This window comes from Oncorhynchus mykiss, chromosome 18, assembly GCF_057628025.1.
Source record: "Oncorhynchus mykiss isolate SJ-2025 chromosome 18, ASM5762802v1, whole genome shotgun sequence".
Classification (NCBI taxonomy): Eukaryota; Metazoa; Chordata; class Actinopteri; order Salmoniformes; family Salmonidae; genus Oncorhynchus; species Oncorhynchus mykiss.
The window spans coordinates 30,125,164-30,149,179 of record NC_143039.1 but is presented as its reverse complement, the minus strand read 5'-3'; the positions used below and the strand labels follow the sequence as shown (position 1 = coordinate 30,149,179).

General features: G+C 42.5%; 1 protein-coding gene across 2 annotated transcripts; it reads left to right on the top strand.

Annotated features, from left to right (window-relative positions):
* Window positions 1–369: 369 nt before the first annotated feature.
* On the top strand, window positions 370–9,454 carry LOC110495825 (NEDD4 family-interacting protein 2). Of its 2 annotated transcripts, none has more exons than XM_021571281.3 (8): window positions 370–1,063; window positions 4,953–5,133; window positions 5,417–5,553; window positions 5,935–6,022; window positions 6,474–6,598; window positions 7,564–7,630; window positions 7,869–7,973; window positions 8,216–9,454. In XM_021571281.3, exons 1-7 carry the CDS (start codon window positions 1,034–1,036, stop codon window positions 7,970–7,972), a joined length of 732 nt encoding a protein of 243 aa, XP_021426956.1. In that variant the 5' UTR covers window positions 370–1,033; the 3' UTR covers window position 7,973; window positions 8,216–9,454. The 2 variants fall into 2 exon arrangements, with proteins under 2 accessions (XP_021426956.1, XP_021426957.1); XM_021571282.3 differs by having other exon boundaries at window positions 574–1,063; window positions 5,420–5,553.
* Window positions 9,455–24,016: the final 14,562 nt, after the last annotated feature.

The window sequence follows — 24,016 nt, the reverse complement described above, 5'->3', positions numbered from 1 at the left end:
GGGCCTAATGTATTCTCTATGAAATCAGGGCCTCATACATTCCTAATCTCCCCCAATGTTTTCTAACAAGGTCTCTCCTTACCAGTGCTTACAGCAGGGATCATCAACTAGATTCAGCCTCAGGTCAATTTTTTCTTAACAGGATGGTCAATGGGCCATGTAGGAATACCTTGGAACAATCAATTGAAGATGATTTCCTGGTGCTTTTAGTCTTTTATGTCTAGAAATGAAAATGGTAAATATAAAAATAATTTTAAAAGTGTGGCTCAGAATACTTGGGGTGCCAAATAAAACCAGCCACAGTCCAAATTTGGTCCGCGGGCCGCCATTTGGGGAACCCTGGTTTCCAGTTACAGCAGCCCATCCAATGAGTCCTGCTAGACTATAAACCAAGAGTACTGCCAAGTAGGCCTACCTGTCCAAATGCAGAGTCCCACAACCCAAAATGGGGAATTAACTGTCTTTCCGACATCTACGGTGGGATTATAGCGAACAGTGAGTGTGTACTGCAGGCTTCTGATCGTCCTTCTTCGCCTCTCTGAATAACTATTGAACCACCTAGTGGTCAAATATGTTATAGTCCCCGGTAGAGTAGAAAACCCAATTCCAATTCGACCACTAGCACCTATTTCCTAGCCTATACACTGTCTTGTCTAACGTTAGATTTATGAGATTTTATAGGTATTAAGAATAAGACGATATGTTATATTTCACTATTGTTTACATTCATCCAATATCTTTCTGCTCTTCAGGGATGAGGGAAGTATAGTCGGTAGGAGTAGATTTGGAATTCGGAGGCATTGCGTCACAAGTCAAAGAGCCCTCTTGTGTTTCCACTCACTCGACGTTTCCTATGAAAAGGAGTTTTGCTTCAGTTGAAGCGTAAACGTACGTTTTTTTGTACGTGTATATTTAATATACTTCACCTGAATGCGGTCCATTAAAAAGTTAAATTAAGTGACGAAATAGCTAAATACAAGATTGTCGACTTTTCGCTTGCTGGCCAGCTCCGCCAGCGGAGTCTAACGTCAAGATGGACCAGGCAGCGAGCCGATACCAAGTGGTGAGACAAAACAATCGACATTGTCATCTGTTTGGGAACTCCAACTATTATAAACGATACAAACGATTTACGACATTACTTTGTGTCAAACTAGACTAGAAATGTTTAAGTTAACGGCTTGTAATCAAACTGATGTTCCTCGTGCCTGTCACTTCCGCATTATTCAGCAGCAGATCAACAGTACAATAGCTAGCTAACTTAAACGTTAGCTAAGCTAGCAAGTTCCAATTCAATTTGAGTTCAGTGTTAGCCATCCAAATGACAGCACTTTAGCTCTTAGTTAACTCCGCTTGTATTGGTTTTCTGAACGGATAACTAACTCCGCTAGCTAGCGAACGTTATTTAGCTGTATGTCAGCCAGAGCCAGGTAAGCTAACACAGGCTAGAGTTAAATTATATACAGCCATTTGTGGTAACTACCAAATCTACCTTGCTCAAGTGTGTTTAGCCCCCCCAAAAAGCCACACCGTAGGCCTGTAACACGTGCCTAATACATGATCCCATCATAAATAAAGGTACAATAAATACAGAGTATGTGGCCCATGGACCCACAAACAAAATATCTGTAGTGCTCAAGTATGTGGCTTTCCATGAGAAAAATATACCCTCCCCGCGCAAAGATGCTATTCCTAGTTATACAATAATGGTCACAAAAACAAGGCGGTTGGCTATCCCGTCCTCAAATGTTAGGTTATTGTTCAATCCAGTTTTCTAGGTAGTTGTTAGCCCTAGACATATCCCTGTATGATATATCTTCCATACAGGCTTCAGCGTTTCCGTTAGGATTTATTTCAGCAGCAGTGACAAAGTTGTGGGGTTTGGGGCCAAACATTTTAGAGGCCCTCTTGCGCCATACTGTTGCTGTTTTAAATCTAATTTCTAGCAATTCTACACAATTAATCACGGGGTGGATAGAACATTTTATAGTTTTAAAGCTTATTTCCTGCATTTCTATACATTTGACCAATTTTCTACAATTCTACACATTTTTGCCATGGCTTATTCTGTGTTCATGTGCTGTCTGAGCGACTCAAACATAACATGCCATGTCATTTGTTTTATTTTTATTTCCCCTTTCTAGTTTTTATTTAGGTTATTTGTTAGTTCTCAAAGATTATCTTGTTAAAAAATATATAGCTCCATTATGTTATCTACATAGATTATTTCTGGTCTTAGTCATTTAAGTTGACACTGAAAACATTTCAACACCTCCCCCCATTTGTATTTTTTATTACTAAAAATAAATATAAAGGATATAGAAATTACAAAAAAAGTATGTATATATGTATTATATTACACAACATGTAAAGTGTTGGTTTCATGAGCTGAAATAAAAGATCCCAGAAATGTTCCATATGCACAAATTTCTTACATCCCTGTTAGTGAGCCAAGATTATCCATCCACCTGACAGGTGTGGGATATCAAGAAGCCAATTAAACAGCATGGACATTGCACAGGTACAACCTTGTGCTGGGGACAATAAAAGGCCACTCTAAAATATGCAGTTTTGTGTCACAACATAATGCCACAATGTCTGAAGTTTTGTTCAATTGGCATGCTGACTGCAGGAATGTCTACCAGAGAATTGAATGTTCATTTCTCTTTTAATTAAATTTTTTACCAGGCAAGTCAGTTAAGAACAAATTCTTATTTTCAATGATGGCTAGTACCTTGTCAGCTCGGGGGTTTGAACTTGCAACCTTCGGTTCCTAGTCCAACTCTCTAACCACTAGGCTACCCTGCCGTACCAAAACCTGCCACCAATGTCGTTTTAGAGAATTTGTCAGTGCTTCCAACCGGCCTCACAACCGCAGATCATGTATGGTGTTGTGTGGGTGAGCGGTTTGCTAATGTCAACGTTGTGAACAGAGAGCCCAATGGTAGCGGTGGGGTCATGGTATGGGCAGGCAGGCAGAAGCTACAGACAATAAACACAACTTTATTTTATCGGTGGCAATTTTAAAAGGTAAAAAATACCGGGACCGGATCCTGAGGCCCATTGCGAGGTCAAGTTTTATTAAAGGTATCTGTGACAGGAGAGCATATCTGTACTCCCAGTCATGTGAAATCCATAGATTAGGGCCTATTGAATTTCTTTCAAATGACTGATTTCCTCATATGAACTGTAACTCAGTAAAATCAGTGAAATTGTTGCGTTTTTATCTTTTTGTTCAGTGTGTATATATTATTTTAAAAAATGGGAGTGGAGGTTGTCATTTAGAAGTGGCGGCACACCGCTTCTAAATGAATATAGAGGAAACGCTGGTGTTCTAGGGTTGGATGGGTAATGGATAGGGGAACATTTTTCAACCTACCATTTTATGTGGCGATACTTCCTTAATTCTCTATCTGGTAGGCACCGGTGTCTTATAAACTCCTTTTTTACGGTTTCAGATGGAACTCCGGTAACAAGGAAATATTCAGAAATCCACTTTTTGTGCCGAGTGGAAAAATGACTTGCATGTGTGTAAATACTTGTTTGGGTCGTGCTGTGTGACGCGCTGTCATGTCCTGCACTTGGCCTCTAGCACCAGCTTTAGCTATGCTGCTGGAGGTTGGCTATTGCTTGGCTGTCTAGTCGTCAATGTGAATGCTGTGTATACAAGGCTAGGGTCACTTCTGGTTTAGTCCTGTATCGACCCCTCACTCTCTAAAGCAGGAAACTTTAACTTTCATAGTCGTTATCGTGCCATGTGTATTTAGGTTAGCGTTAATTACTTCCATAGACTGACTGATTTTGATATGGGATAAGTTAATTAGGCAGTTGTAAGCCATTGAATAATGTAGCCTACTGGCCTTAAAAGTCCAAATGCCCACTGCTGCACTATGCTGGAATGCTTGCTGACATCAGACATACCATGGTATGCCTTTCCTTTTTTGCTTCTTGATGTGCAGAACTTTTTCAGCCACAGCCATGCTATTTTGATCCTGCCTCTGCACTTTCCTCAGTCGCTAGGCAACTGTGGTTTTGCCTCCAATGTGTCATCTTTCTGTCAGGTTTTCAGTTTTGAGGGCAACCTGTATTTAGATCATACAGGCTGTTTTTACAATGTACTCTCCCCAGCCATCCTTGTTATTTGTATACACTCATTCTGAACAGGTCTTTATTAAACATGTAGGCCTAACCTATCTATTTGGACTTGTTTTTTGTTGTTGTATTATACTGAGATGACCTCAAGAGTTCTTGTTTAGGCCTTGGTGTGCTGATGGTGAAATAACTAAATCACGCCTGGCCAATTATGCAGTTCTTACAGCTCTTACATAACTGGTGTCCTTGACACCGGATAGCTTCGCACTCACTCATTCTCCTGGCTTTGCACATTGACCCCGCAGTGTGTAGAGCACTGCTGGACATGATGCCAAACTTCATCTACAGCTAAGCCACAAGTTAAACTCTGGTCTGTTGACCTGCGCAAAAGCCACAGCCTCAAGTGAGCTGCAAGACTAAAGCCACATTTGGCACTGCTGCCACACTGATCAAGGCCTAGGCTATGCATCCGCTTAGACTACATCAATTGACATTGGCCAAATATAAGGCTGTGTTGTCTTCTCTAGAATCTTACTTGCACCCTTCTGTTTCCCATGACCATGTTGTCTTCTTCCAACTCGATGCTATGCTGGAAATTGGCCTAGATCACATGTTGTTTTGGATGTCTTCAGTGCCCTTAGCACTGGAATCAAATGTTGCCTACTTAGTTTATTACAAAACACCAGATGATCTTTCAGTGTTGGGCCATGACCACATCTCTCGAAGCGTCTCAGTTTACAGGGCTTCCCTCTCCTTCCTCACCTTTGACAGTCTGTGTTGTGAACTTGTGACATGGGTTTTATTGAAGTGACACTTAATTCACTCCTTCTCTATACCCCCCACCCCCCCTTCTCTCTTAGTTTGAGAATGATGAAGACGACTCCTGTGAGCCCTCCACCAGCGCCCAGCAGCCGTGCACCTCGGCCCAGGCCAGCTCGTCCTCCCAGGCCTGCCCAGTCCCAGTAGCCCTGGAGGGGGATGCAGAGGCCCCACCTCCCCCATATGCCAGCATCGCCCTGGGAGACACCTCTTCCATGCCTGGTACAGAACCAAAGACTCCATATACTGTCTGTTAGAATTTTTTTATCCCCCCCATCCCTACTCTTCAGTTTAGCTTATGTCTTTGCTTCTGCCCCTTTCTCCATCTCATTCTCTCGCAAACATGCTGGAACCAGCCAGTTGCCCTAAGTATAGGCCGATAGTTCACACGGCTCCTGGAATTAAGCCGATGTGATTTCCTTATTTGATTGAATTGATTTCCGAACTTCATCTTCACCTTGTGAACTGTGTTAATTGGCCATGTCTCTTCCCTGTGGTCCCCCAGTAGAGAGCAGTTGTTACCCAAGTGATTTCCCCGTGCCGCCCCCATACAGCGTGGCCACCTCTCTTCCCACCTACGATGAGGCAGAGAAAGCCAAAGCGGCAGCAATGGTACTCTCTGCTGTGGAGGTGATACCAGGGGTAGGACACACACACACACACACACACACACACGTACGTGTTTAAGTATGGGATGTTTACCCATGAAAACAGGATTATTCAGCTGGAATGCTGTAAGGAACTTCAATGCTGCTGTTGTTAACTACACAGCATAACAACATATTTCAGGACCAAAACATAGCTACAACGGTATTTACAGTATGTTAGCTCTATTTTATGTAGGTTTAGTACAAATACCCATTGAACTGTGTTTCTGCTTTCTCAACGCCAAAAGAGAAGGAAATGTCGACACGCAACAGTACTATACTGCTCATCTCCTTATTCATTGGGATGACGAGCTATTGCTACGTTTCTGCAGAAGAGGTGGATGAGTTGTTTTCCTGTCTTCTTTTGCTTAAACAGGAGGATGACTTCCCTCCAAGGGATGACTTCAGTGACGTCGACCAGCTGAGGGTGGGGAACGACGGCATTTTCATGCTGGCCTTTTTCAGTGAGTGGATCTGTTGTTTGTGCACGTAACCGTAACCCCCCCAATCTTCAGTGAGTTGACAAGCCAAATAGCCTCTTTCACTGAGTGGACTGGCCCATTTCAGTCTGAGCAGGGGAACATAACAAAAGTTTGCTTTGGATGAAAATGTCAGTAAGCAGTTGAAGGTGTTTTCTATGGATTCACCACAAGGTGGCAACAGTCAGACTCATTGAAGACAACATGATCTCTTCCTCCAGTAGGAATGGAGGTGGGAAAGGTCAAAGTAAGTCAGCTTAGCTATTCTCTGGCTACATTCATATGGCCTCAGAATGTATTTTTTAAGTATGTATAGAAGGACATTCAATTTGTAATATACTGAACAGTGACTCCCTCAACAAATGTCAGTCAACCTTGAGAGTGGTGTCTGTCGGTCTGTGCTTGTAACTGCATGCTTTCTTCTGTCTCCAAACAGTGGCCTTCCTGTTCAATTGGATTGGGTTCTGCCTGTCATTCTGCCTGACCAACACCATCGCTGGCCGATACGGGGCCATCTGCGGCTTTGGCCTCTCTCTCATCAAGTGGATTCTCATCGTCAGGGTAAGTGCAGTATTGGCTTAAAGGGGCCTAATCAATGCATCTAAAATAACTTACAGTTGATGTTCTATTAAGGGACAGGATATACAGGCCATTACTTTAAAAGCAGCCCATACAAAGAGCGTCTACTTCAAACATCAATGTTACAAATGGTTTACTGTAAATTAACTGGCTAGCATTATCCTGCTTAATAGGTAGCCTAGCAGTTAAGAGCATTGGGCTAGTAACCAAAAGGTTGCTGATTTGAATCCCCGAGCCGACTAGGAAAACAATCTGCCAATGTGCCCTCGAGCAAGGCACTTAACCCTAATTGCTCTTGTAAGTCGCTCTGGATAAGAGCATCTGCTAAATTAGTCAAATTTTTATTTTTTTACAAAAAAACGTGAAATGCTTCACTTGACTAGCATGTTATAATGAATTGAATGTTACAAAAAGAATTTCAATTATGTCCAGTACATCACTGCATAACCCAGTCATGGCTTGTGCAGCAGGAAGCAGATGCTTGTTAGCCCTAGATGTGAGGAGGACACCCTTAAGAGCACGAGCCCAGTGTGCTCTCTGTGCTCCGGGCATCAATCAAAGCCCTGTAGAATTTCCACATGAAGAAGCAACACACTGGTGGATGTAGTTATTAACCCCGTGCTTTTGCTCTGGTGCACACAGCTCCTGCCACTGGATGTTGTGCAATACTAGGTTATACAGTAGTTTAGGCCTTTATCCGAGCAGTGCCAAATCGGGAATAGTTTTTTTTTTTTTTTTTGTCCTTGAAACTGGCCCATGGTCTCAATTAGGACACCCAACATTCGAGGAATTGAGGCTTGAGGAAGTCTACTCCTTGCTCAAGGAAATATTTCTCCCATCGTGATTCTGATCATCTGTATGTGTTTACAGGAACTGTCATTCAAAAGTATTGTCCTGTGGTAGGAAATGTTGAATGTCCGTTTCCTGTACATTCCACTTTCCCACAGTTCTCGGACTACTTTACTGGATACTTCAATGGGCAGTACTGGCTCTGGTGGATTTTCCTGGTCCTCGGTAAGTTTACAGATCTGTATAGCAAATGCTGCATTCTTCAACTGGCCAATTGCTGAGGAATTAAGCTGTACTAATGTATCCACTTAGAATGTTATACACCAATGCCATCTGGTGGCTGAAATGATGTACTACTAATCTGCCCACAATAAAGTGAATTCCTTGACCTTGGATGAATAGTGGTGAAGTGTTTTTATTTTATTTAAAAAAATGTACTAATGATTTCGAATCCCTTCCTCAGGTCTCCTGCTTTTCTTCAGAGGGTTCGTGAACTACCTGAAAGTGCGCAACATGTCTGAAAGCATGGCTGCCTCGCACAGAACACGCTTTTTCTTCCTGTACTGAGGTATATGAAGACCTTAGGACACAGTCACCGCATACTAACATGTGTAGTAGATAGTATCCTAGAGACCTTGACATTCATATAAAGGAAAAATTAAGTTATTGTTTATGAAATAACACTATATATTGTTGTTACCAATGTGTCTTTATCTAAATGGCGACGTTGTAACATCCGCTACCCGTAGTCTGCGAATTCTACAACGGTAACCTTTTCATATTTTTTTCCCCCCACTTCCTCTGCTCCAGGTTGTTGCACCAAACATTCCTCCTTAATGTGAAATTCCCTGAGGATTTGCGACCCTCTTCTCGAATGACCAGGACAAAAAAAATATATATAACCGTGAAAAGACGCGAGGAAGAAAAAAAACAGTGCGTCATTACCGCTGCGAAAGTCCGCCGTCTTTCATTAAAAGCAAAAACAGCTGACTCATCTCTCTTTCAGAAAGTCCGTACAATACAGATTAACCCAGCTAAATATACCCTGTGTTTTTTTTTATTTTATATTTCCATTGGCTTTGTTTGGCTCTTTAGATTTCAATTGCCTTCCTGATCTAACTCCTGTTATGGTCCCATCCTGCTTAATATCCCAAGTCTTGTACATTGAATACACCTTAACATGGGTTAGAATAGTCCAGTGTAGTAGCTGGGTCTACATGTTGTGGATGTTTATTGAAAAGTACACACAAGAACATGAAAGAGGACTGTATATACAGCCAAGAGGTCTTATGCAATTGTGTCCTTTCCTGAACTGGATGTCTGCTAATGATGATGAAACGGTTAGTCTTATTATTTTTTTTTTTTTACTTTTGGAGTTCTATTGGAGTATCAATTTGTATTTTATCCCATGATATTAATCCCCATATTTACTTGTCTTTGTTATAAACATGTTATTTGCTGAAACTCATGACTTTTCTCGTGAAAGGATTGAACTGTATCACAGCTTATGCCAATTTATTATATTTGCACTTTTCAAGAACCTCTTCAGTTGTGCATTGCTTACTTGTCGTAGTGCGTAGACTGATCTCTTTGTCAATCCATTTTGAACTGGAATTTGTGTTTATCCCAAAAAAGGATATCTGCCTTTTTGCACTTTTTTTTTTATTTTAAAGAATGACATTTTCATTGAGTTGATTATTGCAATTAGCCTGGATTGTGACATTTAAACTTGTCGTGTTTTCCTTAATGCTCGAATGATGCCTTTCTCATTTTGTTTCTGTTACACAGAAGCCTCATCAGCAATATCAACAAAAAAAAAACATAACTTAAATGCATGATTAGTCTGGCCGAGTTGGTTATAATAGTATTCAGCTAAAGCGACGTTATTAATATTATATTTGTATGTTTGTGAAACAGCCAAACGAGTTTTGACAGAAATTATTCTTGGAACATGCTCTGGTACTCCAGAGATGATGATGATGATGCGTGCTTGTTAACCCTTTAACCTGAAGTATTTCAAAATGCCAATAAAGTTCCAAATGCACCCTTTGACTGCCTCATGTTAGAATTCATTTGATGTCGAGTAGGTCTAATTGTGCTATTGTGAGCCCTGGAGGATGTTGAATAGCCTCTCTTATTTAGGGCTGTGTCTGAAAACGCTCCTAGCTGTTAAGTCCTTGCTTCCTCTGTTCCTGTTTCCTCAATTGCTCTCAAAGCGCATTGGAGGACCGGATACAAGGTCCCTCCCTTCAACCTCTTCCTCCAGTGGTCTTTTGAGAGGAATTGAGAGACAGCCCACGACACTGATTCTCTCTAAACCCTCAGTTTATAGTTTGGTTGTTGGTTTCGTTAGATGGTGCACATTTACCTCACTCTTTGGCATTTGTGCAACCAACCAAATATGTTTTATCGAAATGACAAAGTATAAACTTCTTCCTGAAAAGCTCATTGTTTGCTGTACAGGGGCCTGCTTCTACTGAATGAATGTGGGTTTTATTTGTTCTTTCTTTTGGCTGTCCCCAATCCAGCCTCTTTATAAACTGTTAATGAGTGACCCATTTACAGAACTCCCTTCCGGTTGGCAAATGTTCTTTTTTTTTATGGGGCACTTTTTTTTTCTCTCCCCTTTATCAGGCCGGGATAGCTTAGGCTCTACTTCTCACAACCTCAATACTCGCCCACCTCCTCCATCCACCCTTTAACTAGAGTGATTTGGAATAGAGGCCAGGGCACAAAGTAAACTCAGTCACACGCACCAGCCCAGAGGGAACAGTGCTGACAATCGCTGTCGACAGCATATCTGAGGTCTCGTTAGCCTCTAGCTAGTTATGGCCAACCTAAGCATGTGCCTGCCCTGCTGCCCGCTTCCCGGCCCGTTGCGGACGCTACCGGGGCTTTAAGTCAACACTCTCCTCACTCTCTGAAGGGGTGATCAAGCTGAGCTCTTAGAATCAGTTGACTCAAAGATGACACCTCCCTCCAGGGCACAGGAGAGAACGAGAGGGGACGGAGTGGAAACAAAATAGTAGACGGTAATAGGGTTGCTGTGTGTGCTTCCTGATGACTTTGGAAGTCGGTGTGTGTCTTGGTGAAAATTATCGGTGTGTGTGACTGCATAATGTGTACTACTGAGTTAGAATGTATGCGATGTTGCTGATTTCTATGGTTGTGCCTGCATACATGAGGATTTGTGTGTGTGTATGTCTCTGATAGTGTACACGTATTAGCATACGGTGGGATATGTAATCTTAGCAGCACAAGGCTGCTACAGCTTTCAAGTGGGCATGGAACATGCCAGTGTGGAGGGAAGAGTGGCTTGGCTCACCTGTTGGTTTGGCAGGTACACTCTTGTCTCTTTACATCAGAGTAAAGTAACCACAAACAGTAGAGCCTTGGGCTCTTTCTGCTCTGTGTGGAGGGTTTGGAAGGATTTCCTAAATGCATGCATGCCTGTCTTCAGTCAAAGTGGGCTATGGTTCTTTGTTATCGTCATACAGGCATGCTAGAATTCTCATACATACTGATTACTTAAAATTGGGTTGTTGCATTTCACTGTGTACACATTTAGCTAATCAGCACGAGATCAGGAAATATTCCTTCTCACTGAATGAACTGAAATCAAGTGATGCTCATAAAGAATTGCACTTTCGGTGGCCATTATCAAGCACATTTCCAATTGTAATCAAATCCAAAGGACTTACTGATGTGTGTGTGTGTATAGCAATCCAGCCAGGTCTAAACCCACAGAGGAACTCTTGAGGTCATTTCACACATCTGTGGGCTTTGGAAAAAAACACCACAGCCTGACCACATGGTCATCTCTATACCTAAAGAGGAATTCTACACCTGGCCACAGAAACCAGTTCAAAGCTAGCCTTTTCGACACTGCATGCCAAACTATCAATAGCCCTGAGGTGTCATAGTACAGTTTTAGGTGCAGGGTTAGACAGAACGGGACTAAATATTCAACAACTTCTATTTGGATGAGAAGAATTTCAGGTGAGAGGAGAAGTAGGATGCTGAATTAAAGGATAAGCACATTATGGCTGAGGTTCGGGTAAGAGTTAGTTAAAGCTGATTCAAAACACTATGCCCATAACAGCTAATCTAGGGTTGTTTTATTTGCTAACCTCATGATGTTTACAGGTTTCACTGTGGTATTGGAGGGCTGATCCTAGACCAGTCGTTAATGGCAGATTATAACCACAGCCAATATAAAGACTCATGGAGGAGAAGCCAGGCCTCAGATCTGTTGTGGGGAGTGGTGTTGGAGCTGGCAGGGAGTTGCTCGCGCTCACTTCCCAAGCGCTCTCCACTTTGACAAGGTTAATCTGCTCTGACGATGAGCAGTTGTGCTTGGCTCTGCTCCTCCTAGATTCCTTCCCATAACCGTAACATGAACTCCTCCAGCGCGATAGGGAACCTGGAGTAGAAAGTAGTGTTTTACATTACCTCCTTTTGACGTGATCAAGGGATGCATCCTGTTTTGGTGGTGTGTGTAAGTTTGCATCAAGGGAAAGGAATATGGAACAAATAAATGCCTTGAGGTCAGACATAGACTTAGTCCCAACAGATTTGTCTTGAAATGGGAATCATTTTATTCTGCATCAAATCATTTGTTTCTGAAGATTTGTCAATGGAGTCAAATCAATCACTTTTAGAGGTTAATAGCCTACAGTATAATCTGAAAATATGCACCTATTCCTGTATTATGAACTGAAACCTCTAATAATAAAACGTACGATAGGTTTCTTGCAGAATAAAACATACAATACATGTTAAACAGATACAAATACACAGATATTATGTGTCACTTCTAGCCCCACATAGAAGAGTTGTTCTGGCAGAGCTCCATCAGGAACAGGTTCTACATGAAGTGAATCAAACCAGCTGTTGCTGAGCTGTCGCCGTGGCAACTGCCACACAATATTTGTATTAGGATGTGCTAGAGACATATGATACAGACAGTTCTGCTCGTGCTGGCCCTAGAGTACACAGCGTTACGCACAGCTGTTGCGCACAAGAACAACAGTGCCAGTTTCCTGTACTTTCGACTGCGAGCTTGTTTCAGTCAGTCGCATTGGGTCATCTTGAGGATGGGTTCGCAAAACAACCAAAGATATGTTTCCAATTCCGGAACCCCAATATAACTGTTCCTTTTCTCTTGTTTGTCTTCCACGTCATTTACCTCCTGTCTGTTGAGTCATCCATCCAGCAGCAGAGCGAGATATCAGCTCAGCATCTGCAAATATTGACATTCTTTGGAGGGTGCCACCTGGCCAACCTGTGGAGTAGTATTGCCCCACTTACAGACCAGACCCCTTTTTGGCCACACCCCAAATGGCAAGGCTTCCTACTGTAGAGTTTGGTGTATTGTAGGCACATAGAGAGAATATCATTCCTTTCAAACACATTTATACAAACTGATGTTGATCTACCCTGCATTCGATATCTCATTAAAGAGTGCCTTGATTGGATAAGTAAGCCCCTATAACCTGTTCTATTTTAGATTACTGAACCATCTTCCCCTTTGTTTTCTCTAAGTCCTATAGACTACCCTTTTAAAGAGCACATTGCATAGTTATATAACTATGCAAGTTTTACCCATTTGAGAGCTCTGGCACGTTCTCTGCATTTGATAATATTTCCTATTTGGCAATATATTGATGTTTCATCTTCGCCTGCCTATCTTGACATATTTCTCTTGAAGCACACCATGCAAGACAATTTGTCCTCTACATAATAAATGCTAATTTGCACTTAGCTAATACAGTGGAGGACTTCCGCTATTTTATGGGCTCCCATATTTCACAGATACACAGGGAAGCCATTTATGGTACCGCTTGTGTTGACTCACACCTCCACACAACTTACGACTGAGTGCTAAACCTGCCTTTTAAAAGGAATCTTGTTAAAAAAAAGTCTATAAATTGATGATAGGTGGGTTACAGGCTGAGGGATGTAATGTTCCTTTCACCGAGGTTGAAATGGAACACCGTTTTTGCAGTTGTTTTTGTTTTTGTAACTGAGGATCAGTTCTTCCTAACTCCAGCAGCCTAATCTTAACCAACAACTCTTAATGAGAACAAAGTTGGCCTTGCACCAGGGCATTGCTATTGTAATCCTCCATTGGGATTAAACAGTACCATGCTCAAATTCAACAAACTATAATGTGCTGAAACTAAAGTGGTCAATATAGGTGGAAAAGACACAAGTCCAGCTGGTGTCAGGTGATGTTTGTAGTATGCTGCCTGTTTTAAATGGCACTGGCCAATCATCTACCATGGTGCGGCCACTTTGGCCTCAATGTTCCATCTGGGCCACACAGTGGACTGCAGTGTTAGCCTGGCATGAAAGGCCTCAATCACCGCCTTTCACCCACAGCCTGGGGCCAGAGAGAGGGAGTGGGGAAGAGTGAGACGGAGGGAGGAAGGAGAGAAGCAGAGAGAGAGAAGGTGGGAGAGGGGAGTGAGAGTGAAACCTGCTTTAACTCTTTCGTGTTTAGCGAGCAACCCCTCCATGTTTTCTCAGCAAACACATTCTCCCCCATGTTCTCTCCGTGTCCGAACAACAGCAGGCTTTGAGTTGCATCACTTAAGGGCCCTATTAATAATTTGACAAGTTTTCTCAGAGATTAATTGCGGTAATGATTGGGGCCAGCGATTATGTGCGGCCAAAGCTCCATAAACCAACGTAAGGTTCATTTCCACCCCTCATTTTCCACTTATCAAACTGTTGAAAGGAAGCACGGCACGTCACTGTGATGCATAGGTGCCGTCTGTTTTTAGGCTAAATCCCAATACCTCCCCTTAGCCCCCCCCCCCCCTTGTTTTTGAGCGTCCCTGGGTGGGGGAGTGTCCCTCAAATGGAGCAACTAGTGGTAGGGTTGAGATGCATAACTCTAGAGAATGAGACATCACTACATCACTCGCGCACAGTAGAAGCCACCAATAGCTTACCACGCAATTCTGCCGCCAGCACAATGCCTGTGATGGCGACAGAAAAAGCTTTCCTTATATTTCTAATGCAACAAATGAAAGGACAGCAAAACAACAATGTCCCGTAATGCACCCATCACCTGGCTGTGGTTCAATAGTGCTGAAGCAGGACCTTCATTCCATAATAGCAGCTTGACAGGTAACAGTGTTTTTCTGCAATTTCCTAGGGATTGATGATTAACCAGTGGAAGCCATGAAAGGCACTGTGCTGAGCTAATATTTAAACCAAATATTTTAGGGCCCGTACACAGATATGCTTCATAGCTACAGTGCCTTGCAAAAGTATTCAACCCTCTTGGCGTTTTTCCTATTTTGTTGCATTACAACCTATAATTTAAATTGATTTTTATTTGGATTTCAGGTAATTGACATACACAAAATAGTCCAAATTGGTCTAGTGAAATGAAAAAAAATGACTTGTTTAAATTGTTATTTTTTAAATAACGAACAATAAAGTGGTGCGTGCATACAGTGGGGCAAAAAAGTATTTAGTCAGCCACCAATTGTGCAAGTTCTCCCACTTAAAAAGATGAGAGAGGCCTGTAATTTTCATCATAGGTACACTTCAACTATGACAGACAAAATGAAAAAAAAAATCCAGAATATCACAATTATGGTGGAAAATAAGTATTTGGTCACCTACAAACAAGCAAGATTTCTGTCTCTCACAGACCTGTAACTTCTTCTTTAAGAGGCACCTCTGTCCTCCACTCGTTACATGTATTAATGGCACATGTTTGAACTTGTTATCAGTATAAAAGACACCTGTCCACAACCTCAAACAGTCACACTCCAGACTCCACTATGGCCAAAAAAAGAGCTGTCAAAGGACACCAGAAACAAAATTGTAGACCTGCACCAGGCTGGGAAGACTGAATCTGCAATAGGTAAGCAGCTTGGTTTGAAGAAATCAACTGTGGGAGCAATTATTAGGAAATGGAAGACATACAAGATCACTGATAATCTCCCTCGATCTGGGGCTCCACGCAAGATCTCACCCCGTGGGGTCAAAATGATCACAAGAACGGTGAGCAAAAATCCCAGAACCACACGAGGGGACCTAGTGAATGACCTGCAGAGAGCTGGAACCAAAGTAACAAGCCTACCATCAGCAAGGGCATCGAAGATGAAACGTGGCTGGGTCTTTCAGCATGACAATGATCCCAAACACACCGCCTGGGCAACGAAGGAGTGGCTTCGTAAGAAGCATTTCAAGGTCATGGAGTGGCCTAGCCAGTCTCCAGATCTCAACCCCATAGAAAATCTTTGGAGGGAGTGTAAATTCCGTGTTGCCCAGCAACAGCCCCAAAACATCACTGCTCTAGAGGAGATCTGCATGGAGGAATGGGCCAAAATACCAGCAACAGTGTGTGAAAACCTTGCAGAAAACTTTTGACCTCTGTCATTGCCAACAAAGGATATATAACAAAGTATTGAGATACACTTTTGTTATTGACCAAATACTTATTTTCCACCATAATTTGCAAATAAATTCATTAAAAATCCTACAATGTGATTTTCTGGATTTTTTTCCTCATTTTGTCTGTCATAGTTGAAGTGTACCTATGATGAAAATTACAGGCCTCTCTCATCTTTTTAAGTGGGAGAACTTGCACAATTGGTGGCTGATTAAATATTTTTTTGCCCCACTGTATGTATTCACCCAACTTGCTATGAAGCCCCTAAAAAAGTTCTGGTGCGATCAATTACCTTCAGAAGTCACATAATTAGTTAAATAAAGTCCACCTGTGTCCAATCTAAGTGTCACATGATCTGTCACGTGATCTCACTTTAAATGCACCTGTTATGAAAGGCCCCAGAGTCTGCAACACCACTAAGCAAGCAGCAGCATGAAGGCCAAGGAGCTCTCCAAACAGGTCAGGGATAAAGTTGTGGAGAAGTACAGATCAGGGTTGGGTTCAGAAAATATTTCCCAAATTTTAAACATCCCACAGAGCACCATTAAATCCATTATTAAAAAATTGAGGGAATATGGCACCACAACAAACCTGCCAAGAGAGGGCTGCCCACCAAAATTCATGGACCAGGCAAGGAGGGCATTAATCAGAGAGGCAACAAAGAGACCAAAGATAACCCTGAAGGAGCTGCAAAGCTCCATAGCGGAGATTGAAGTATCTGTCCATAGGACCACTTTAAGCTGTACACTCCACAGAGCTGGGCTTTACGGAAGAGTGGCCTGAAAAAATACATTGCATAAAGGAAAGAAATAAGCAAGCACATTTGGTGTTCGCCAAAAGGCTTGTGGGAGACTCCCCAAACATATGGAAGATGGTCAGATGAGACAAAAATTGAGCTTGTTGTCCATTAAGGAAAACGGTATGTTTGGTGCAAACCCAACACCTTTCATCACCCCAAGTACATCATCCCCACAGAGAAGCATGGTGGAGGCAGAATCATGCTGTGGGGTTGTTTTTCATTGACAGGGACTGGCAGACTGCTCAGAATTGAAGGAAATTCTCAAGGGAAACCTGTTTCAGTCTTCCAGAGATTTGAGACTGGGATGGAGGTTCACCTTCCATTAGGACAATGACCCTAAGCATACTCCTAATGCAACACTCAAGTGGTTTAAGGGGAAATATTTAAATGTCTTGGAATGGCCTTGTCAAAGCCCAGACCTCAATCCAATTGAGAATCTGTGGTATGACTTAAATATTGATGTACACCAGCGGAACCCATCCAACTTGAAGGAGCTGGAGCAGATTTGCCTTGAAGAATGGGAAAAAATCCCAGTGGCTAGATGTGCCAAGCTTATAGTGACATACCCCAAGATACTTGCAGCTGTAATTGCTGCAAAAGGTGCATCTACAAAGTATTGACTTTGGGGGATGAATTTATTTTTATTTTTTTATTTTACCTTTATTTAACCAGGTAGGCAAGTTGAGAACAAGTTCTCATTTACAATTGCGACCTGGCCAAGATAAAGCAAAGCAGTTCGACAGATACAACAACACAGAGTTACACATGGAGTAAAACAAACATACAGTCAATAATAAAGTATAAACAAGTCTATATACAATGTGAGCAAATGAGGTGAGAAGGGAGGTAAAGGCAAAAAAAGGCCTTGGTGGCAAGGTAAATACAATATAGCAAGTAAAACACTGGAATGGTAGTTTTGCAATGGAAGAATGTGCAAAGTAGAAATAAAAATAATGGGGTGCAAAGGAGCAAAATAAATAAATAAATTAAATACAGTTGGGAAAGAGGTAGTTGATAGGGCTAAATTATATGTGGGCTATGTACAGGTGCAGTAATCTGTGAGCTGCTCTGACAGTTGGTGCTTAAAGCTAGTGAGGGAGATAAGTGTTTCCAGTTTCAGAGATTTTTGTAGTTCGTTCCAGTCATTGGCAGCAGAGAACTGGAAAGAGAGACGGCCAAAGAAAGAATTGGTTTTGGGGGTGACTAGAGAGATATACCTGCTGGAGCGTGTGCTACAGGTGGGGGATGCTATGGTGACCAGCGAGCTGAGATAAGGGGGGACTTTACCTAGCAGGGTCTTGTAGATGACATGGAGCCAGTGGGTTTGGCGACGAGTATGAAGCGAGGGCCAGCCAACGAGAGCGTACAGGTCGCAATGGTGGGTAGTATATGGGGCTTTGGTGACAAAACGGATTGCACTGTGATAGACTGCATCCAGTTTGTTGAGTAGGGTATTGGAGGCTATTTTGTAAATTACATCGCCAAAGTCGAGGATTGGTAGGATGGTCAGTTTTACAAGGGTATGTTTGGCAGCATGAGTGAAGGATGCTTTGTTGCGAAATAGGAAGCCAATTCTAGATTTAACTTTGGATTGGAGATGTTTGATATGGGTCTGGAAGGAGAGTTTACAGTCTAACCAGACACCTAAGTATTTGTAGTTGTCCACGTATTCTAAGTCAGAGCCGTCCAGAGTAGTGATGTTGGACAGGCGGGTAGGTGCAGGTAGTGATCGGTTGAAGAGCATGCATTTAGTTTTACTTGTATTTAAGAGCAGTTGGAGGCCACGGAAGGAGAGTTGTATGGCATTGAAGCTTGCCTGGAGGGTTGTTAACACAGTGTCCAAAGAAGGGCCGGAAGTATACAGAATGGTGTCGTCTGCGTAGAGGTGGATCAGAGACCCACCAGCAGCAAGAGCGACCTCATTGATGTATACAGAGAAGAGAGTCGGTCCAAGAATTGAACCCTGTGGCACCCCCATAGAGACTGCCAGAGGTCCGGACAACAGACCCTCAGATTTGACACACTGAACTCTATCAGAGAAGTAGTTGGTGAACCAGGCGAGGCAATCATTTGAGAAACCAAGGCTGTTGAGTCTGCCGATGAGGATGTGGTGATTGACAGAGTCGAAAGCCTTGGCCAGATCAATGAATACGGCTGCACAGTAATGTTTCTTATCGATGGCGGTTAAGATATCGTTTAGGACCTTGAGCGTGGCTGAGGTGCACCCATGACCAGCTCTGAAACCAGATTGCATAGCAGAGAAGGTATGGTGAGATTCAAAATGGTCGGTAATCTGTTTGTTGACTTGGCTTTCGAAGACCTTAGAAAGGCATGGTAGGATAGATATAGGTCTGTAGCAGTTTGGGTCAAGAGTGTCCCCCCCTTTGAAGAGGGGGATGACCGCAGCTGCTTTCCAATCTTTGGGAATCTCAGACGACACGAAAGAGAGGTTGAACAGGCTAGTAATAGGGGTGGCAACAATTTCGGCAGATAATTTTAGAAAGAAAGGGTCCAGATTGTCTAGCCCGGCTGATTTGTAGGGGTCCAGATTTTGCAGCTCTTTCAGAACATCAGCTGAATGGATTTGGGAGAAGGAGAAATGGGGAAGGCTTGGGCGAGTTGCTGTTGGGGGTGCAGTGCTGTTGACAGGGGTAGGAGTAGTCAGGTGGAAAGCATGGCCAGCAGTAGAAAAATGCTTATTGAAATTTTCAATTATGGTGGATTTATCAGTGGTGACAGTGTTTCCTATCTTCAGTGCAGTGGGCAGCTGGGAGGAGGTGTTCTTATTCTCCATGGACTTTACAGTGTCCCAGAACTTTTTTGAGTTAGTGTTGCAAGAAGCAAATTTCTGCTTGAAAAAGCTAGCCTTGGCTTTTCTAAATGCCTGTGTATAATGGTTTCTAGCTTCCCTGAACAGCTGCATATCACGGGGGCTGTTCGATGCTAATGCAGAACGCCATAGGACGTTTTTGTGTTGATTAAGGGCAGTCAGGTCTGGGGAGAACCAAGGGCTATATCTGTTCCTGGTTCTACATTTCTTGAATGGGGCATGTTTATTTAAGATGGTTAGGAAGGCATTTTTAAAAAATATCCAGGCATCCTCTACTGACGGGATGAGGTCAATATCCTTCCAGGATACCCCGGCCAGGTCGATTAGAAAGGCCTGCTCGCTGAAGTGTTTCAGGGAGCGTTTTACAGTGATGAGAGGAGGTCGTTTGACCGCTGACCCATTACGGATGCAGGCAATGAGGCAGTGATCGCTGAGATCTTGGTTGAAGACAGCAGAGGTGTATTTAGAGGGGAAGTTGGTTAGGATGATATCTATGAGGGTGCCCGTGTTTAAGGCTTTGGGGAGGTACCTGGTAGGTTCATTGATAATTTGTGTGAGATTGAGGGCATCAAGTTTAGATTGTAGGATGGCTGGGGTGTTAAGCATGTTCCAGTTTAGGTCGCCTAGCAGCACGAGCTCTGAAGATAGATGGGGGGCAATCAGTTCACATATGGTGTCCAGAGCACAGCTGGGGGCAGAGGGTGGTCTATAGCAGGCGGCAACGGTGAGAGACTTGTTTTTAGAAAGGTGGATTTTTAAAAGTAGAAGTTCAAATTGTTTGGGTACAGACCTGGATAGTAGGACAGAACTCTGCAGGCTATCTTTGCAGTAGATTGCAACACCGCCCCCTTTGGCAGTTCTATCTTGTCTGAAAATGTTGTAGTTTGGAATTAAAATGTCTGAATTTTTGGTGGTCTTCCTAAGCCAGGATTCAGACACAGCTAGAACATCCGGGTTGGCAGAGTGTGCTAAAGCAGTGAATAGAACAAACTTAGGGAGGAGGCTTCTAATGTTAACATGCATGAAACCAAGGCTATTACGGTTACAGAAGTCGTCAAAAGAGAGCGCCTGGGGAATAGGAGTGGAGCTAGGCACTGCAGGGCCTGGATTCACCTCTACATCGCCAGAGGAACATAGGAGGAGTAGAATAAGGGTGCGACTAAAAGCAATAAGAATTGGTCGTCTAGAACGTCTGGAACAGAGAGTAAAAGGAGGTTTCTGGGGGCGATAAAATAGCATCAAGGTATAATGTACAGACAAAGGTAAGGTAGGATGTGAATACAGTGGAGGTAAACCTAGGTATTGAGTGATGAAGAGAGAGATATTGTCTCTAGAAACATCATTGAAACCAGGAGATGTCATTGCATGTGTGGGTGGTGGAACTAATAGGTTGGATAAGGTATAGTGAGCAGGACTAGAGGCTCTACAGTGAAATAAGCCAACAAACACTAACCAGAACAGCAATGGACAAGACATATTGACATTAAGGAGAGGCATGCTTAGTCGAGTGATCAAAAGGGTCCAGTGAGTGGAGAGGTTGGTTTAGGGTCACGGCGATTTAGACAGCTAGCCAAGCCAACCGGTAGCAAGCTAGCATAGGATGGAGTCTGTTGTTAGCCACCTCTTGCGTTCGGTCAGTAGATTAGTGGGGTTCCGTGTGGTAGAGGGGATTAATCCAAATCACACAACAACAACAAAAATAAGAACAATAGATATAGTTATAGAGGCCCGAGAAGAAAACATAATAATTCAAATAAATAAATTGTCCGATTGTCTATTCAGATAGCAGCCGGAAAGACAGCTAACGGTTAGCGGGCCGCAGATGGGCGTTCCGGTAACGTCGCGACAGAGGAGCCAGCCAGATCTCCTTCAGGTAGATAACGTCGGCAGTCCGGTTGTGAAGGCCCGGTGGGGCTCCGCGTAGGCAGTGAAACGGGTCCGGATAGGTGACTGCAGCCCAGGAGTGAATGATGGAACTCAGGCGTGATTGACGGAGCTGGCTAGCACCGGAACAATCGATGTTTGCTCCGGAATCGACGAGGGACATGGAGAGAAAAATTGGTCCGGTATGTTCCGTTCCGAGCCGCGCTGCGCCGTACAAAACTGGCGATAGATTTTCGATAGATTTTCGAGCTAAAGGACAGCCGATGACCTCAAACCGTGGTTAGCTTCTGATTAGCTTCTGGGCTAGCTCCTGGCTAGCTTCTGGCTAGTTTCTGGCCAGCCTCCTGGAGTTTCTGGCTAGCTTCCTGAAGGATTGCAGATCTGAGGTAAATAATACTTTTTTATAAATATAAATTGGTGAGGCTGGTTGCAGGAGAGTGTTTAGAAGATGAGTTGATGGAAAATAAAAATAAAATGTATGTGAAAAAAGTTGTAAATATATATATATACAGGACACGACAAGACGAGGACAAAAGACGTCTGAACTGCTATGCGATCTTGGATTGTTTATGAATAGTTATACACACTCAAGTTTTCTGTTTTTGTCTTATTTCTGGTCTGTTCTACAAGAACAAATATTTTGCATCTTCAAAGTGGTAGGCATGTTGTGTAAATCAAATGATACAAACCCCCCAAAAATCAATTTTAATTCCAGGTTGGAAGTCAACAAAATAGGAAAAATGCCAAGGGAGGTGAATACTTTTGCAAGCCACTGTTTTTATCCTCCACTGCATGATAAGCAAGAAAATAGTTAGCTAAGTTGCTTCTGCTGCATTGCATGACAAATATCTTCAATCTCTAACGTTAACATTACTACAAAAAATAACAATAACAAGTGATTGACTTAGATTTTTTTTTTATGAACAGCAAGGCAAGCATAATACATTTTTATTAAATTTGTAGTAAATGCTTTAGCTAGATTCTTTATATCCACTGGGGTTCACAAGATGACAGCCTGGTTTGCTCAGGAGTCCCTCAAATATTAAACAACACAAATTACAACTCATACAAATATCAAACGCCCATATAGCAGGCAAAATATATAGTTAGCTGGCTAATGTTAGCTAGTCAGATAGCTTGTTAAATAGCAATTTTATATGCATAATATTTTGTCTATACATAAACAAAAATATTCTTCTTCTTCACTGAATTGTTTTGAATGACTGATTGTGAAGTTATAATTACTTAGATTTGCTTCCATCCTAGTATTTTTGTCAGCCATCTGTTCTGAAGCAAAGCTCCAACCTTGAGACGCAGAGCTTCATGGGAGTTTTGGGAACCACTTGATAGGAAGTCTGCATTTCGATTAACTTCATTTGAAGGGCCAACTTAGAGGTCTGTAAAGGCACTACGCCTCACTCAAAGTTGAATTGGTGGAGGGGAGGGGTAGGCCTAAGTGGTAGGGCTAAGGGAGGGTATTGGGACTGAGCCTTAGATAAACCGAATGGCAGTCGTCTGAAATCGTATTGTAACCATTCAGGAATGTCAGGATGTTTGCAGTAACCCTATATATTGATGACCTGAACTCCTGACTATGAGGCCCCAGCCATATACACCCCTGTGGATGAGTATGTCTCCTGTCCTCCCAGCAGATGTTGGTTAATTGGCAAGCCAGCAGGAGCACAATGCAGTGAGTGTCCCCACGGTACAGGGTCTTGGAGATAAGAACCACCTGCTTATCTCGCTCCAGTCTCTCCACTAAGGTTCAGCCGCACTAGGATGGTGTCCAGACCACAGGCAGCTTTAGGGAAGACACATTTTTTGTTTGTTTCAAAGTATTTCAATCGCATCAAATGTTAAGTAACAGGATGTTTTTGAAGCCATAGCTTTTTTTAATCACAGACACATTTTACACTAAAAACGGTACATAAAACTGCCCTTTCACCCATCCCACCCCAGGATGAAAATGATATGCAGAAAGATTAATTAAACTCTTTCATTGAATCAGATGGCTCATTTGTCACAAAACGTTTTGATGTTGCCAATTACTTTAATGACTATTTCATTGGCAAAGTAGGAAAACTTAGGCATGAAATGCCAACAACAAACTGTAAGCCATCATATTCCTGCATAAAATACGTAATAATGAAGAGAAAACATTGTAATTTAGAATTTTGTTAAGTGGGTGAGGTGGAAAAGATATTGTTGTCCATCCGTAATGAGAAACCACCTGGTATTAACAGATGGAAAGCTACTGAGGATGGTAGCGGACAATGGAGAGAAGCCAAAGTCCTTCCACTACTCAAGCACCTTTTACTGGTTCTAACAGCCGACCATTCCGCATTCTGCAGATTCTATGCAAATGTTTTTGAAATATGTGTTTGACCAGATACAGTGCTATTTCTCTGTAAACAAATTAACAAAATACTTTTAGGATGCTTATAGAGAGGAACTCAACATGTTATATTGCAACACTTTAAATGAAGCTTTTCTAATGTTAACTGTGGTGTACCACAGGGCAGCTCTCTTGGCCCTTTCTTTTCTATTTTTTGCTAATGACCTGCCACTGGCATTAAACAAAGCATGTGTGTTTATGTACGCTGATGATTCAATCTTATATGCATAAGCAACCACAGCTAGTGAAATAACTACAACACTAAACAGAGAGTTGCACTAAGTTTT